The sequence below is a fragment of the Melozone crissalis genome, unplaced genomic scaffold (genome assembly GCF_028551555.1).
Source record: "Melozone crissalis strain CALT ecotype California unplaced genomic scaffold, PUWL_Pcris_2 ptg000027l_1, whole genome shotgun sequence".
NCBI classification, from domain to species: domain Eukaryota; kingdom Metazoa; phylum Chordata; class Aves; order Passeriformes; family Passerellidae; genus Melozone; species Melozone crissalis.
In genome coordinates, this window is record NW_026535805.1 from 47165840 (window position 1) to 47184821 (window position 18982).

General features: G+C 39.7%; 1 protein-coding gene across 1 annotated transcript in view; it reads left to right on the plus strand.

Moving 5' to 3' along the window:
• The window catches only part of MCM9 (minichromosome maintenance 9 homologous recombination repair factor), a 48542-nt gene extending 30604 nt beyond the window's left edge, over window positions 1-17938 (plus strand). Inside the window, exons 7-12 of the mRNA XM_054280216.1 lie at window positions 3524-3698; window positions 5938-6140; window positions 7180-7383; window positions 8877-8959; window positions 13582-13727; window positions 15804-17938. Of these exons, the coding sequence (XP_054136191.1) occupies window positions 3524-3698; window positions 5938-6140; window positions 7180-7383; window positions 8877-8959; window positions 13582-13727; window positions 15804-17313 (2321 nt within the window). The 3' untranslated portion in view covers window positions 17314-17938. The remainder of the gene's footprint in view (window positions 1-3523; window positions 3699-5937; window positions 6141-7179; window positions 7384-8876; window positions 8960-13581; window positions 13728-15803) is intronic.
• The last annotated feature ends 1044 nt before the right edge of the window (window positions 17939-18982 follow it).

An 18982-nucleotide genomic window follows, 5' to 3' on the forward strand; every position in this document is an offset into this window, starting at 1 on the left:
CGGCCGCCAGCAACCGCCAACGGGCCGGGGGGCGGGGCCGAGCAGGGGGCGGGGCCAGGGCGGGGGAGGATCCGGGCGAGCTTGAGGGAGGCGCGGAACATCTGCTTCTCTGATTTCCCGGAAAAGGACTGAGAGCTTATCTCTTTTCTTCTTATCTTATTAAATCCAGGCAAGGGGAAAATCAGGAGGAAAGCTCTTATTACGACTAATCAGCTCTCCATTCATGACCAAGAGGACTCTACCTTAATTCGAAAACTGTTGCCTTGCAATGATTTTATTTAAAAGACAAAATTAAGTCCTAAGATGCAACTTTATTTCAATTGCTGGCATATATCTTATGGGACTGTGTTTATTCTGCTTACCACAATAACTTTTATTAAAATTTATAAGGTTTAGATTAATATATAGAAGACGCATCTTTTGTCAGTGTATTGTATTTAAAGTTGTGAGCCCTATGAGCTGAAGAAGAAAGTAATTTCCTTTCAAAGTGTTCATCCTCTACAAGTTGTAAACAATGTAAGACCACATCCAGCTTGGAAAGTGCCCTAAGCTGAAAGTTGAGGCTGGAAGAATAGTAGGGCAAAATGTCATAACTAAATTAGAACCATGGGTAGAACAGGGACAAAACATAGTCTTTTGTCCATTCACTTTAGGCAAAATGGTAAAGAAGCACTGTATCTCAACAAGACAAAAAACTGCTTGCAACTAGAGCTCATCTTAAAGTTTTATTTAACCCTATTTATAAAAGGGAAGATTCAGAAGTGTTTAAAAGAATCCTAAGTGGGTTTTTTATATGCTAAGATTGTGCAGTATTGTATAAACAGCAACTGCAATGCTGGCAGCTTGGGAAGAGTGAAAAACTACTCTTAGTCCAGCACTCATGATGAAATTGTTCCCAGCACCTCCCAGAACAAGCACTTTTACTGTCCGAATGCACAAAACGAGTCTAATCAAGTAGAAAGGTGCATTAAGCTTTCAGCATCCCCTAAGAAGAATGTGAAAGAAAGCAGTGATTCACTTGCAGGCTAAACCATCATGCCTGTGGGGCTCCACCATGTGTGCAGGAGCACTTTCAGTTTTGGGTCCATTTCAGCCCTTTGGGTTTTTGTTATGCTTTGTCTGGTGAGTTTTTGTCTTCCTGTTTCTGTACTGATTGTGCTGGGTGCTGGTGGTGCCCAGGTGCCAGGAGCACCCCCAGCTCAGGGCAGTGGGGCTGGGCACTGGTACCAGGCTCGTGAGCCAAGCCTGCAGCCCACGGCAGGGACCTCTTGGCCACTGGCAAGGGATATCCGTGCTGGGATAGAGCACCTTGCTCTGTCTGGCTGGGATAGAGCCCCTGAGTACAGTGGCCTTGGCTGGGGGGTGCCCCGGGGGGGACAGGCTGTCTGCAGGGCCCTGGGGGCGGCTGCTGGAGAGGCCACCCCAGAGGGGCTGTGCAGGGAGGCAAGCATGCCTGTCAGGAAGCCATCCCCTTCCTCTGTTTGTAGAAGGCTCATGTGCCCTGAAGTGCTACAAGACAGGACATTTTACCTGCACAGCAGCATTGCCGGTGAGAGGGCCCTGTGTGCAGTGCAGCAGGGGAGGCCATCTTGTGTGGTGGCAGGAGCCTGCAGCAGAGGCCATCTCATGGCTGCCATGCACAGAGTGACACTGCAGAGACAGTGACAGACACACAGCACAGCAGAGCCACTGATGTCCCTCACGGCTCGGGGGGAGAGCAGAAAGTGCCTGTGGCTCTGGGGGTGCACCTTGTGTACCCCCACCACAGAATATTCAGAAATAAATGCGCAGCCAGGCTCTCGTACTGCCTGGTACTCTGTGTTTCTGTAACTCAGCAGTGTGATTGATTGCCCATGGTGTTCGGCACACAGTCCAGGAAAACCAAGAAAGATTGGACGTGGTGGAGCAGATTCCTTATTAGAATTTGAAGTACATATTATATCATCAGGGAGTGTTTAATTCCAGTAACTTTTTGCTGGTCATTGCAAACAAATAGGTACTGTGGTGGGCTGCACAGTGATGACAAGGTCTTTGTAGCCCTGAACCAAATGGTGATTCTGTGATTCTTGTGCAGGTTTTGCCATAGAATTCCAGGAGATTTTAGTAGCTTGTCAACTACTAGGATATTTTGGGCTGAACACTGGAATGGAAAAGAAGGGCTAAAGATAGAGAAGAAGCGGGGAAATAGGGAATAGAAGGATTAGAGGGAGCTGCACATATTCGCTAATGAGTGGCCATTTCCACAGTTATGCAGGGGTTTTGACTAGCGATCCACCCAATGTTTTTTTAATTCTTCTTTTTATTTTTTTATTTCTTTCCCCTTTTCATCCTTGGTCATCTTTGGATTTTCATTTTTGCTTAATGCTTAGAGGAAACCAAAAACTCATAAAGAAATTTAATTTCCTTAGTTTAAGGGAAGAATTTGACTCCACTTTCTGGGGCCATGAGCTAAATGACAACTGATATATATTTTTTTTTCCAAGCTTTGCTTTGCAACTCCAAAATTTCTGTTCATTTTAGCAGCTGATGTGGAGTAGGACCTGAATGGGTGTCCTGGTTTAGGGCAAATTTGTTAAAGAATCTGCAAAGGAGGGCCCCTCCAGAAAGCAAAACCCAAACAGCCCCTCCCCCCAACCGGTTTGGGAAAAAATTCCTTGGAGAGAGGTGGAAAGAACCTGTTTATTTCAGGCACAGCACCCCCCAGCACACAAAATGAACAATACCCAATGACACCGCTCTGAGAAAGATGACAAAATCAGAAAGTCTCTTTCGGGGGTTGTTGCTCTGTTCTCAGTCCCTCCGGCGCTGGGGCAGCTGCTGCAGGCCAAAACAGTGCAAACCTTCGGTGTTCCCAGGTCCCAGTCCGGAGCAGGTTCGAGATGGTCACAGAAACAGGAGAGGAGAAACAGTCCGGGAAGGAATTTGGACTGTTTAGCTAGACCTAGCTAATAAGCAGAGGCCAAAGCAGAGCAGAAGCGAGAGCAGAAAAGAGAGCAAGCAAAGCAGCAAGCTGAAAGCAAGAAGTGAAAAACAGCCCTATGTACTGCTCGTCTCTGTGTCCCTGATAAGAGAAACTCAAAACTTCCACTCTTCAGAGTTGGTCTTAAAGGCACAGAACAGATGAATGGGGATACAAGCATCATAACGTCACCCCAGGACAATGGGTCTGTTCCATAATTTTGCAGTCTTTACCCCAATTTTCAGTATGATTTGCCAGATCTAGTCTTTGTATGCTAATCACTTCTGTTCATTTAACAAAGTTCTAAAACAAGTCACAATCCAAGCATGGGAAGCTTAGCAGAATCTGCTCCACAGCTCCAGCCTAACCCACCTCAGCACTAATGAGATTGCTTGCTGGTAGCTGTAAAGTGAGTTCAATTACATGGTAGAAGTACATGATGGAGCTTTCCTGCTGGTTTGCCCTCTGTCCATGGCTCAAGCCACTGTGCTGGGCCCCTTTCTTTCACTCAAGTTTACTCCTGCATTTTAAGGGAGAGACTGACTGAAGTATTTGACTCTTCAGGTTTGACAGTGACTGCTGTGAAGGAATTTGGGGAGTGGAATTTGGAAGCTGGAGCACTGGTGCTTGCAGATGGAGGCCTCTGTTGCATTGATGAGTTCAATAGTATCAAGGAACATGACAGGACCAGTATCCATGAGGCAATGGAGCAACAAACCATCAGTGTTGCAAAGGCAGGGTAAGTGGCATGTTGGCACATGTGAGAAAACAACATGAGATTTTTCTCTTGTACTTACATGTTGGAGGGATGCTGATTAAACATATCTGTTCTCTTCATTGTATGCAATAGTTTTGTTGTCAACAATATTCCTAAACTGGACAAGTCAGCATTTCATAGGACAGTGCCCTAGACCAGGGGCTGCAAGCAATCATGATAAATACATACCCTCTTCACTGCTGGGTTTTCAATCTACTGCTACAGGCCAGGGCAGTTTTCTACAAAGACTTTGCATCTTTTTTCTTGCCCTTTTTTGCAAGTGGTTGAATAATCCTATGTGAAATGAGAAGCTTTGTGACTTTTTTTGTTGCAACTCAGAAAGTGGGGCTTTGTTTTTCCAAAATCACAAAATCACAGAGTCATTAAGTTTGGAAAAGACCTCAAAGTTCATCAACTCCAGCCTATGACTGATCACCACCTTGTCAACTAGACCGTGGCACTAAGTGCTGTGTCCAGTCAATTCTTGAGAACCTTCAGGGATGATGACTCCACCACCTCACTGCGCAGCCACTTTTTCAGTGAAGAAATTCTTCCTGATGTCCAACCTGAACCTCTCCTGGCACAGCTTGAGGCTATGTCCTCCTGTCCTGTAAAATCTGGTAATATTGCTTGGTAACCAAAGCACATCAGGATATTTCCAGGCTGCTGAATTTTGTATGTTGGGTATGGCATAACTATAAACTCCTGGTAACTTTAAGTTCCTCCCTTTCTTTTTTCAAAGTAGTGTGTGTTCAAATTTTTTATCTCCCCCACTACTCCTGCCCACCGCTTGGATCTTTGAGCTCATATTTCAATTTGTCAGTCATTTGCAGCTCTTTTTCAGGCCCAAATTATTTCCTGGCTGGTATTTCTGAAATCTCTGCTACTCAAAAGGCATCACCTTTTCCACATTCCTTCTCATCACCTTCCACTCAGTTCTTGCTCCAGTCACATCTTGGCTCCTCGAAGTGATCATATCCTTCCCTTGTTGTGAGCATCTCCATCCTCCTCATCAGACAGCAGACAAATAATCACATAATATTCTGAGTTGAAAGGAACCCACAAGAATAATCTAATCCAATTCTTAAGTGAATGGCCTGTGTGGGGATTAAACCCACAACTTTGGTGCTTTTAGCACCCTGCTCTTACCAACTGAGCTAATCTCAGGGTCATGTTGCTCTCACCTGGGTAACTACCAGCCTTTGCCAGCTGGGCACAAATACTTGGGATCAATATGGTCCTGTCTCCTTAGTGAGGCAGGGACATATTTCAGCTGAGTTCCTTGTTGCAGTTGTTTGGATTTGATAGACTGAAACACAGTTTGCTAACTTGCACATAGATGCCCAGTTGCTCACTTTTAAGGACTACATATAATGAGGATTTTTTGAATAGTAACTTAGCACACATAGGTTAAGCCCCTTGTTAATTTAGGACTTATTTTGGTGCATGGGAGAATAAGTTTTTTTTCCTGTTGGGTATAAGCTAGTGGAAGATCTGTGGTCCTTCCTCCCAGTTACAGAAGAACTTTGGACGTGAGGCAGCAGTTACTCAGGAGCTGGCTAGAAATAGCTCAGTGACAAACCAAAGTTAGAATGCTTCTGCTGCTGCCTTACCCAAAAGGAGTGCATTTGGACTACTAGAGTAAAAATAATCTCTCCCCACATCTACAAGCACATGCTAGGACATCATGGTTAAGACTAGAAAATGGCTGTTTCAGTTGGTATGCTGAAACATACCAACTGGCTGCCATCACTGCTAACTTGGATTCATATTTTTGTTTATACACAGGAACAAAACATACATTCAGTCACATTTTATTTTGCTCTCTTAAAATATGAATTAAGCAAAAGTGTTGCTTTCCAGCATTCAGAAGTGTTAGTATATTGTACAATCCTGCAATGCAATATTTATTTCTGAAAAGTAGTGTTGGTTTTCACTATTTAAGGATCTAGCTGTACACAGAGATTATTTGTGGCAATGTTGGTTGGTGCCTTTTGGTATCCAGATCACTGTCTGTCTAGTTGCTATTCTCTGATTGAAAAATGCTGTACATATAATAAATATATTAATACAATAATTGTGTACATTGTTTAGCTCTTATGGTCTTTCAAGATAAGATGGGCTCTTTATAGGATAAAACCACAAAAGTTTTTAAAAGCTTTGGAATCCTTTTCCCTATCCAATTTAATTCAACCATAATGTTCACCATACCTTTCTCTAGCTTGGTGTGCAAGCTTAGCACGAGGACAACCATCCTGGCAGCAACAAACCCTAAAGGCCATTATGACCCCAATGAGTCTGTCTCTGTCAACATAGCTCTTGGCAGTCCCCTGCTGAGCAGATTTGACCTGGTTTTAGTATTGTTAGATACAAAGAATGAGGAATGGGACCACATAATTTCATCCTTCATCTTGCAAAATAAAGGTAAGAGTAGTCTTTTTAAATCAGAAGGCTGGGTTGAGGTTTTTGTGGGGTGGGTTTTGGGGTTTTTTTTTGGTTGGTTGGTTTCTGGTTTTGTTGCTTGTTTGTTTGGAGTTTTTTTGGTTTGTTTTTTTATTTTTCTCCATTTTTTAGTTTGCTATTCTTGAATCTTTCAAATTAATCAGTGTTTATATTTTTGTCATGGTGGTTTTCTGCTGCATGGTTGTTCTTCAAGTAGATCACTAATTAATTAAGAGGGGTGAGCTGAGAACCCTCTACTTTTACTCTGGGATCATTTAGAAGAGATTTCAGCCCAGGCAGCTCAGTAAGAGGATTGTTTCCATCTCACACCTTTACGGTGTTTGATCTGCAGGTCCTACATGCCTTGCAATTGTACTTTCTATTAATCAGAAACTTGATTCAGGCAGAACAGCTCAGAGATGCATGTGTTGCAGGGCTCAAAGAATGAGCAATAGCATTCCCCATGTGGAGTTTGTGCTCTGGAATGAGGGAAGGCAGCGTGATTTGATTCTGACCAGCCCCTTCCCCATCCCCATCATGGAACATGGCTTCAATCCCCTTTACAGAAGTGGTTAGAGGGAGCTTCTTCAGCTAACTTCCTTTCCTTTCCAAAATATTTGGAAAAATGTTCAGAATATGGCAGGTAGCTCTTGGCTCCAACAGAGTAGGTAAAACAGCCAGAGGAGGTGCATACAGTCATGTAGCATCTTTCATTTTAAGGAGCTGCTGAGCACTTGGCACTGCCTGTACCCTCTGGTGGGCAGTGAGGCTGACAGCAGTTCTCTAGAAATTACTGGAGGCTTTACTGTGGATTATGATATGGGAGGGATTGGATGGTGTATAAAATTCTGCACTGGAATCTGACCAAGTCCTTGAGGACTGGTGTACAGACAGACAGACAGTGTGCCCCAGAAGTACAGTAATGTATTTTTCATAGTCAGCTGTCTGTTTAGCAGGAGTTCTTAGGAAGAAGCTTGATGTCTGCTGTTATAGAATTACTGACAAGGGTGTTGTAATGCAGGCTGCCCAAGCAAAGCAGAGAAGCTGTGGAGCATGGAAAGGATGAAGACCTACTTCTGCCTTATAAAAAGCATACAGCCAAAATTGTCTGATGAGAGCAACCTGATCCTTGTTCGCTACTATCAGATGCAGCGTCAGAGTGACTGCAGGAACGCTGCCCGCACCACCATCCGCCTGCTGGAGAGCCTGATACGCCTTGCAGAAGGTAAGGCCTTGGCATTTCTGTTTTTAGGCTAACAATTAACCTTTATGAAAGGAATAGAACAGTATAATTATAGCCAGTAAGCAGAGCAGCAGCTTTTCTGTGGAGGTAGGGAGAGGCGATTCTTGTATGATTTTGTTTTATCCTCCTCATCTAAAGAACCTCGGGGTTGGAGATTTTGAGTGTGAGAAAGGATGTTTCATTCAGACTGTCAAAACCAGTTTTAATGTTGACATTCTTATGTATATAATAAATATTAAAACCTCTGGAAGAAGTCACATTCAAGAGAAAAATCTCAGAAATTATGTGTCTTTATGAGAGGGAATCTCAGGATTTACTTGGTTCTATTTGAGGCAAATATTTGCTTCTGCTCTGAAATTAATATAACAAAATAAGCATTTTTTAATAAGTATTAATAATCCTGAAATGAATATCACATAAAAGATAACATATTTTTTGTTTCCTGAAGTATTAGTTGTCAAGCCCATATTTTGCCATACAATTAAAAAATTTCCAACTCTGAGTTCAAGTCATATTTCATTTATAAAAAATGAATTTGAAGGAAGCCATAAGTCTCTGCTTATTTTATTTTGTAAAATGGTTTCATTTTTTAAAATGGCATCTCAATATTTTCAGGATGAATTTAAAAGGATGTTTATTTTGTATAGCAAGCATAAATGGAAGTGTAGCGCCTCCTACTTTAGATATTTGTGTTTTGTTCTCTATTTTGAGGGAAATACATTCTCCATTTAAGTAAAAGACATTCCTAATTTTTCAAGATTCACATGTAATTTTCCCATTCAGTGTTTCTTCCCTTCTTATCAGTTCATGAGATTGGGGCTTTTAGTAGAATGTTTTTCTTTCAAAGTATTATTTAGATGGTATTAACTAACCTGTCTGTTTCTATTGCTGAATAAGAACTGAGTGTGCTTCCATGGCCAATTAGGAAAAAGGCTTCATGTGGTAAATTATTTGCATTATAAATCTTTACAAAAATCACTTTTATTCTGCTGAACGAAGAAAGAGAATGAAGAAAAAATAAAGCTATTGTAGAGAAAAGCATTTTAAATAATACCAAATCTCTGACACAGACCAGGTAGAGGAATAAATTTTTTTCTGACCTGCGATGAAAGTTAGACCTTATTTTTTACTCTATGGTGATCACATATGCCTATGTTGATAAGGATGTTTCATATCACCCCTGTTGTGATATCCAGCCCTTTACATTTTTTAACTGCAGAATTTTAAGCATCTTTATTCTGTCACTGTAACTGCAATTTGAAAATTATACCCCATTGTTCACTAGAAAAAGGAATCCTTCCAGTTTCTGTTGAAATTGACATTGAAATAAAAATAATTGTATTTATTTTTAAGTTATGCCCATGCATGAGTGTTTGAGGGCTGAAGAAATTTGAATATCTTGTTCCTTGTAGTAAAAAAAACCAAAAAATTGTTTTTTGACTTTGGTAACACTTGCACCCATTTATGTTTGATAGCTCACGCCCGGTTGATGTTTAGGGATACTGTGACTTTGGAAGATGCTGTAACTGTAGTGTCAGTGATGGAATCGTCTATGCAGGTAAGGTTTCCTGAAGACATTGCCATTGCTGCAATACCACATTTAGGGGATTCAGTTTTATATGTAGACATGTGCCAGCTCCCTTCTTCTCTTTGGAAAAGATTTTATGGATTCATGCAAAGTAGGCAATCAGAGACCTTGACAAGTCTTTTTTAATCCATCTTGATTGTTAAAATCCTTAAACAGAGATGATACTGAAAAATCTGGGTTAGGATAAAGGCCTGCTACCCTTTTTCTAGGCTGTGCAGTCTAAGTGAAGTTTTGGCACACTGTTGGCTTTTGGTTCTGAAGACATTTTAAAAACATTTTGAGGCAGAAATTGTGTATATTTCACTGTGTTTAATAGCCTCTGATAGGTTTTACTCCATGATCTTATATAGTCACTCATTAATTAGGTATGAGACAACCAAATCATTCTTTGAGCAAGTTTAAACAGTTTAAACAGTTTCCTAGACTTACAATTTATTTTGCCATTAAATAATTTTAAACTATTTTGGTAATAATAGTTTAAAATTATTACTGCTAAAATTATTACTTCTACACTTAGAAGACACATTTTATTCTTAGAAACCTTAAAATTCCAAAACTTTGGTTGGTCTGTAAATCGTGCATTTCAGTTATCACATGGATTTATGTAATATTTCTATGCAAAAAGGCATTGAAAAAATGTGAAGGGTTAGATTTTAGTTTACTGCAATATTGTTACTAGGATGTTGAAAAAGCAGCACATTTAGAATTAGTAAAAGAAATGGGAATCTGAAGAAGGAATTTTTTTTAGTATAAATATGGAAAATAACATAGATAGTATTACTTCAGACAGAATATTTTTAAGATAAATAAATCTTCAGGCTTTGGAGTAAGAAAAAAATTACCATAAGCAGATTATCCAAAGTTTTATGTATGGGGGGTTTTAAGACATCTGAAAGGTTTGTATTTGGCTCTGTCAGAGACGGTGTACTCCACTACTCAGCTGACTGGTCTGACCCAAAATGGCATTTCCTATGTTCCTGTACAGGTTGATTTGAATAATTTCAAATTAAAACCATTTTACAGAGCACCTATTAGTTCAATAGGCCTGAAGGACCTTTGTGGAAGTAGATATTCTCCTTTTTTTGGAGACAAAGCTCTTCAGGATAGATGCACAAAGTCACATATGGCAGGTAGGCACTTGTGATCTCCCGTGTCCTTTCAGTGAGGGTTGAGAGACTAATGGCAGTTTGTGCCACAGATAATCTGTTGCACAACGTTACAAATGGAATTTATCTCAAAAATACTACAGGGCCTGACCTTATTAAGTAGGAAAATTATTTCACTGTCTGCTGCACTTCATATTGCACTGTTTTGAAGAACTCAAAAGCTGAAGCTTTTCAATGACAGCACTGCATCAAAGTTAAAATATGAAGCTGTTGAAACTGCAGAAGATACCACATTAGTCTTCATTAGCTGTAATTAAACCTGTAATTAACTAGAGGAAAATTGATGGGACAGTGGTTTCAAATTAATATGGTTTTGAATATAAGAACTCTGCAATACTGATTTTTTTTTTTTTGTAACAGATCAAAAAGTGAAACCTATGTATATAATAATAATAATAATAATGAATGTATCCCCTGTGTGTCTTTCTACCTGATCAGCACAAGTAAATGTAAAATAATTGTTACAACTGTGGGCCACTGTTTCGTTTTTATACAGGCCTGCCCTCAAGGGCTGCAGGTTGACCTGGCCAGGGTCGACTCCCTACATTGTGTAAAAGGTTTTGTCTAGTAAGAGTCAGTGAGAAATTTGCCTGAATTATGACTGCAGAAGATTACCTGGGGGTACTTGGTATGCTTACCATCTTTGCTCCACTCTTAGCTTCTGAAGAGCAAGTAGGCTAATGTGTTCATTTTTGCTAGGAAAATGCAAATTTGAGATTTGCTATTTAAGGTCAGATTTTACTTTCCTCCTCATAAGTATGAATAATCACTCAAGTAGTTTATTTTTGAAGGAAGCAGTTTATTTGATTTATAAAAAAATATAGAAGTAGCATGCAAAAATTCATTTTCAGAAACAGATTCCTTCTCTAGGAAAAAAAAAAAACAACACAGCATTTTGTACAGATACATCCTTTGTTTGTTGATTAATTGTCAGTCTCTGGAATGAAGTTGTAAATGAGGAAGTGCCAGTGTCATTCTGGAAGGACTGGCTGCCACCTTTTAGCTCAGCAAACTCCCTCTTTGGCACTGTCTTTGCAACTTCTACAATAAGTCATGTTCTTGCCAGTATAAAATTGAAGTTCACAGTTCTTCTGTGACTGAGTATTTATTGTGAGCTCTCTTGGGAAGGAAGACATCCTCATCATCAACCAACTTCATTGGAGTTTTTTGGGTTTTTTTGCCCTCTAATTCACCTTTATATTTCTCTTTCCTACTTTGTTGTTGTGAGCATATCCCAAACCCCCCTGGCTTGATTGTTTCTTTGCCTCATTTTCTCTTGCTGGCATCATCTCCCGCCTTCTCTTGGTCATGTTTCCATCTTTGGTTTATTCTCTTTCCAATCCCTCTTATTTTACTCCTTTTTGTAATTTGTCTTTCCATCCCTAGGCATTTTACACCTTTCCTTTCTGCTAATTTTTCTTGTAATGCTTTCTCTGTTTAAGATCCTCTGCCCTCAGTTTGCAGTGGTTTTGTCATATGGTTTCCTTCTTCTACTCAAAATGATATCTCAGAATCTCAGAGGAGCAGGTATCTCAAAGACATGAGCTGCAGCACAGGAATTAAACTTCACAGATGTCTTCAATTAATTTAGAATTTCACATGCACACACAGTATTTAAAAGAAGTTCCTTGTGATGGGCATGCAAAGGACTGAAATGTCAGTGAGGGCAAGACATTATTGTAGCCCATGGCTGTATAACCACACGGTCCTCTTTTTTTCCACTGGGGTCCCTAGGTCACATGTTGACAGTACTAAGTCTGAAAGCAACTATCTTTTGTGAGTGTTTTACTCAATATTTTGTTTATTACCTGCTGTTGTAAAGGTAATATTCTCAATTTCTTAACATATTTTCCTTTGGAATTCATCTCCAGTGGCCTTGAATATTCAGAAATACCGATTCACCTATCTTGACGCAGTCCTTGCGAAGTGATGGGATGGTGCTACTCCTCTCATCTGGAGTTGAATTATGTACAGTCCAAAAGAAATTGTCCACTAGATCATACCCCTGAGAGATGGTTGGGGCCCCGGTTTCAGAGTAGCAGCACTTGGAGTGTTTGAGCACGTTTCCTGTCGTCTACAATTTCCTTCTGTGCACATACCATGTCAGGATCCCACTTAGAGATTTATCTTCTTTCTTTTCATGACTGGCTCTTTCTGAATCACAAGAACTGGAACATAGCATCAGAGGTGGAATCTGGTCCTCCTTGTCTGCTTTTTATTGTTCTAACCAGGAGACTTGAGTCTCTGCCTCATTCCCTATGAACCTTCCTGAAGCAAATACGGCAGAGGGGTTCTGCTGGATACTTTTCCCTGCCAAGAGACCAGTGCTTCTATGTGGAACAAATCTATCATGTTTCTGAAGTGATGGGTGAAAAAACCCCCAAGTGGTAACCTCAGTGGGATGCATTAAAGGTTGCGTGGACAGCCTTAATTTTAGCATGTTGAAGTCTTAGAGAGCTTTAATTAGCCACAGAGTGATGGTTTTCAGTGTAGTTTTTTTAATATAATATTTTAACATTGCAAAATGGAAGAACTGGAAATGACCACAATTGAAGACATGTAATCCCTGTGATGCCATAGGTACCAATTTCTGGATCTAGAGATTTCATTGATTTTTGCCATTGTGCCCGTGGCACTTGATACACATCTTGTTCATCAGTTGTACTGAGCTTTATACATTAGACAGGAGTGATAAATGCTAACTATTCTGTGACAAAATAGAGGGTTTGTGGTGTAAGGTGGTTTTTTCCAAAGAGCAATTAACTACAGAGCTATTCTAGATTATTTGTTGTGGAACAATCAGTGAGCAGATGCTCTTTTCCCAATAAAAATGAACTTCATTTTTATAAGGTACAGCAAAAACTGTGCCAGATTAAAATCAATTACAATTCACTGGAATTATTCACAAATAGTAAGTTACTCTTAAAATGCTATTCAGAAATATTTCTGCCCAATAGTTTACACTGTGTTGACAAGTCTTAATATCCAGGTCTTTTCCTTTAAGAAATTAGGAAAACCTAATTAAAACTTCTAGCAGTCAGAACTTCTTCCGTTAAAAAAATTCCTCACATGGGCACAATTTTTACAAGATATTTGGAAAATATCTTCAATCTTAATTTACATTTTCAGTCATGATGTTCTCAAGCTTTAGGTGGACTTCCCATTCCATGTGTCAATGGAAATAAACAAGTATGAGTAAACTGAAGGCTTGATCATGTAATTGCTTTATGTTTATGACAATTTTGACCATGTGATCATATCTAATAGGATTATTTGTGTGGATACAGTTAGCAAATATTTGCTACCTTAAGCTTTAAAATATCTAAGAGAGAATTTCAGTTAACATGTCTCTGTTGTTTAAATTTGGTGTTTAATAATAAAGGTAGTTTCCTATTTTATTTATTTTTTATCTCCTTGGTGCCATAGGGGGGTGCACTTCTTGGAGGCATCAATGCCTTACACACTTCATTTCCAGAAAATCCAATGGAGCAGTACCGAACACAGTGTGAAATCATACTGGAGCGGCTGGAGCTGAGACATCTTCTGCACAAAGAGCTACAAAGACTTGACAGGTTGCAGTACACAAAGTAACAAACTAATTCAGAAGGGAAACAGAATTTGTTTCACAATATTATCTGCAAGGGACTCCTTTACAGGACATGGATAATCAGGGAGATTGTTTTAAAGTGCATTCAGAGATCATCACAAGATCACTTTTTCCTCTGGGTTATAGAATTTACAAATATTTTAATGATTTCCCAACTCATATCTCAATATTATGCTCAGATAAGTTTCAAAAGTGCTTCTTAAGAGTCAAAATACTAGATTATGTAGCTGAGCAAATAATTTTATATAACTTTTTCTACTTGTTTGGTAAAATACAGCAGATCTGCTTCATGATTTTTTAATCCACCTTTTTTATTGGGCTTGTCAGGATCCTTCCATTTCTGTTAATGGAAAATGTAAGCCTGAATCAAATTTCTGTTCTTTTGGGTGATTTCTCTATTTTACGTGCTGTACTTTTCACTGTTGCATCTCTATTTTTCAGCTCACTGCAATAACCTTTGGGAAACCTATTTGTTGGTATTAATAGAAAACTTTTAATGAAAACTTTTAAATTTTAACCTCAGAGAAAAACCCTAGAAGTGGAAGGAAATAAAACTAAAATCAAACAAAAACCCCACATTTTCTTCCTCAAATGAGATTAAGCTTTAAAGAAACTTGTTTTTCCTTACTGTAAAAGGAAGATAAAATATTAATTTTGTTAAAATTAATGGAAACAGCTGGGAGAATTCACTTTGAATATTTTTGAGACTTATTTTGTAAATTATAGTAATGATGTGTTAAATAACCACAGAGTCAACAGAAACTGATGAAAGCAAGATATCTTCAACAGACAGACAAAAGCTAGTTTTAAAACAGAGATAATTCATAGGGGTCATAGAAATGCAGGATGGGATGGGAGATCAAATACAAAGAGAGGATCAAGGCTGTGTTTGACCTTCCTGGCAGGAGCTCTCATTATCTGCTCTGAAGCCTTCTAATGATGAGGATTTTCTGTTGCCATTCTGTAGTCTCTTCCATGATTGCTCCACCCAATGCCTACAAAGGTTTTCCCAATATCCCACCAAATGGCCTCTGCTGCAAATTAAGCTGATTTCTTCTTCCCCTCTTAAACAGCTTAGGGAGTGCTTAATTAATGTCCTCTTTAAAACAACCCATTCTGTATTACAAGATTTCTTCCATGCATTCCCCCTAAACTATATTTCAATAAAACAAGCATGTATCATATAACTCATCCCTTCCTGATGAGTCACATAGTTTCTGCCACTTCCCATTAAAAAATTTAAGAATATACATGTTAGTAAACAATTATAGTAATTATTCTAAACGTGTCTATACATGTTATATCTCTCCCAGAGCAAAGAAACTGTTTAGCAAAAACCAGATTGCTGTCTGCCTTGGAAAATACGTGTTTAGGTACAATAGATGGAACATCAGCTATTCTGAGATTGGAGGGAACCCTCACTCAAGCACCTCTGTTGTTTTGGAGGGCTTTGATAATGCTGATAGCCATAGACAGTGATAATTAAGATTTATAAGTGATTTGAGATGTTTTCATTCTATCAGGTTTTTGCTATGTTGAGTATACAGTGATTATGAGAGGAACCCAAAAACAACCACTGTTCCAAGTAATACCCAGGTTTTCCATTCCAATAACTCATGTGAGACATTACCTGGCTCAGGATAAGATTGAATTAGGTTCCTGTTCTAGAAGATATTTACAGAATGTGTAAAACCTGTAAGGGACTCTAGCAATGATGTAAGTTGTGCAAAGCTTTTTGTGCCATTTTTATTTTTTCTGTTTGGTTTCCCAAGGAAATGTAGTTTAGGTTTAGGTTGCTTTCTCTGTCCATCTGCCTGCCTTCTATTGGGGACACTAAATTCTGCCACTTACTGTCAAAGGTGCTGAAAGATCACAGACTGCAACACCAGCTTTCAGAGCTGTATGTGAAACTTAATAATATATTTTGTGACCTACATTATTTGTAGCTTTCCACCAGTCATGCATATTATTTATCAGTAATGCAATGAAGAAAAAAGAAGAAAATTAATTTACTATTTTGGGTTTTTTTTCCATTGTGTAGATTGCAAAGGGAAAATTCATGCCAGCAGCAGGCTGAAGAAACAAATTTCAGTACTACCACAAGGTGCTCAAATGAGGATGCATTTGGGCAGTCAAAGGAAAGGTCTCAGTCAGAACCTTCAAGTCAAGAAGGGGATAACTCTGGGCCACAGACACCTTTGCTCAAAGGCAGCAGTGAAGGGAATATTCATCTAGAACCCTTGTGCAACCCAGCACATGCTAGTAACAAAAATACAAGCAGCCTGGCATGGTTTGACAGCATGGAAGATAACAGCATTGATGATGAAGAAAATTCTCAGGGGAAGTGTCATGTGCCCAAGATATCTCCAAATAATTTGGCTTCAAAAACTTCAAGTTCAGAAGAAAGCTCTGCTTCACTACCAAGGAAGCAAAATGGAATAAGAGAGTCACCAGCAGCTGTGGATCTGCATGCTCCTCTGAGCCAAAAGGACAAAGTTTCCAAGTTAAGGAGGAAAAGGACTGAAGAACACAACTGTTCTTCCTCAGAAGATAATATTGCAGAGCCAGCACCAAGTGCTAGTGTGCAGGATTCAGTTATTAGACAACATGCTTCTAGAAGCTGGAAGAGGCTGCACAGGGAGAAGTCATATGGATTCTTTACAAGTACCCAGGACCCTGAGGCAAAGGCCCTTCCTTCTGTATTACCTGCCTCTGGCCTGGCAGATCTCTCAAGTGATGCAGATTCTGTGCTAGGAGAAGAGAACAGCACATCAGTAGCAGCAAAAAGCACAGCAGTTTCCACAAGAAAAAGAAGTAAAGATCAAGTAGTGAAGGAAACAAAGGTCGTGAGTTCCCATGAGCAAGAAAGTGAAAGTCCCCCAGCTGCTAAACTAGCTAAATTTTCTTTCAGACCAAGGATAAAGCTTGGTCATTCTTCAGAGAAGACAAAAGAAGAATTTTCTCATTTACCAAGTGAGACTATTTTTAAGCCAGGAGAGCAGCTCCAGGGAGAGCAGCTTCCAGAAGAATGCTGCCCACCTGAGAAAAGCAAGATAACATTGACTGGCTTAGGAAAATGTAGTTTGGAAAAAGGATCAATTGATAATAAAGGGGTAGAAGAGCAGCAGAGTCGGGCCTTAGGGACGGAGACCAGAGAAAGTGCAGCAATAAGCTCTGATGTCAGTTTTGATGCTGTGCCACCTCCACCCACTGAGAAGAAAGGGGAGGCAGAGGAGAAGCTGGGTGCTCCAAGCACAGGGAAGGTGCGCTCCAGCACATTAGCTAAGCTCTCCACCTTCTCCTTTGTATCACGTCCTGAGGCAAAATCAGAAACCTCACCTGCTGTTAAGAATGACACCAGCAAGGAAAACCACAGCCCATGGCTGCAGGTGCACGTGAGCAATCCTAGCAAAAGGAAGAGTTTTGCATTTGGAACTTCTAGTACAGCCAGCGTGGTCACAAAGACATCTCTCTTCTCCATAGCAGAGCTGGATGATGCTACATTAGATTTTGATTGGGATAAAGAGGTTAGGAAAAATCCAAGCACGTAAAATTTCTATCCTCCCAATTATTTAACATGCAATTCTTACGAATCTTCACCCTTCTATCACTTGTATCCGTGGTTTTCAAAGCATTTAATAGAACCATCCTGGACCTGTGAACGTCTTTCTTTAAGGGCCATATACTTTACGTAAGCAAGAACTGTGTGTGCTGCAGGCCTGATTTGGCTTTTAGTTTTCTCAACTCTTCCCAAGGCTGTTTATCTCAATTCACTGTTTTGATTAAACTGATGAGCCCTAAAGACTTGTGTAGCTATGTCTGTGTGTCCAGAGTGAGTGATCTTGCAGAAGAGCAGTCTTAATTTTCCTTCCAAGTGACTGTGCCACTTTAGAAAAATTATGGCACTCAAGCTATGTCGTTATATTTTGTTCATCTGTATGTGCAATTTGTCTCAGCATATTTGTCTCATAATGCCTCAGCATTACCAATACTGTGATCTATCATCATGCTATGGTAAATGTTTCTGTATTATGAATATCATGACAACTTTGCTTCATTTTTGATTTGTCACACAGCTGATGTTGAAAACACAGATTGAGAGCTTTTGGTTTCTGATTTTTACTTTCGGTTTTAAATACACTGCTTTAGATATCTGTGTCTCTATTCTGGATCATTTTATCAAAACTCATCTCTTTAATAAACACACAGTTCTCCACTGCAGAGACAATGAATTTCAGGTGATTGAATGGGAGTTGTTAGTAACCAGGGTAACTTTAATGCAGGCATTAAGCCCTGGCAGATAAACTACTCTTCAAACCTAGCAGCAGAGTGAAGAACTTCCCTAGTGTAGCTGGGTTCTGAGTCAGATAATGTTTACTTGGATATTTTAATTATTATTAGAGTTTTACTGCATCTGATCTGTAGTTTGTCTTCTGTAGCATGTTGCATCTTGTGCCATACATTTGTCTAATGGGAAATTAATCTACTAATGCATTCCATATTTAAGAGAAAGGTAAGCCTTAATTTTCTTCTAGTGACTTGCTTGGTGTGTTTCTTCTGTGTTTGAAATGTCCGCAGAATATTCTTGTTGTAACCTGCAAGGTAAACAGAGCATGGAGTGGTTGCTTACTGCACAGCAAATCCCTTGGGAGACTTGCTAGCAGAAAGTTCTGATTCTCTCTTGATTTGCTTAGAAGTAGTTCATTTGAAACCAAGTGAGTTAAAATACTGCAGAATTTCAGAGAATTGAGGGAGTGTGAGGCCCAAGTACATCAGAGTGGTACAGTGAAATTATAGGAACACTAAGGATAGTGTTGGCTTGCTGTTCAGAGCTCAGCAGAATGACACAAACATTGCTGTCCAGACTGATTGTGTGGTAGTTCTTCCACTGAAAATGTGCCATGGACCAAAACAAGTGGAATTCATCCACCTCCCTCCCAAAGCACAGAGCCACCCTATCATGTTCCTCCTCACTCCTATGCTAGGGTGAGGTTGATGTGCACCCATGACCAATTGCCCATGAAAATCAGACTTATCCTATGGGCCACAGTGTCTGCCCTGAAAGAGGGATCAAGAATTCTGGACCCATGAACATTTGTGATGGTCTTCCTACTTGAACTTTTTGCATCAGCCGCTTGCATGGCGATCTCTTTTACAGTCAGAAATCCTCTTTCCTAGTTTTCAGGTTTGATGGATGTTGCTGGCTGGCTAGTGCAAAGC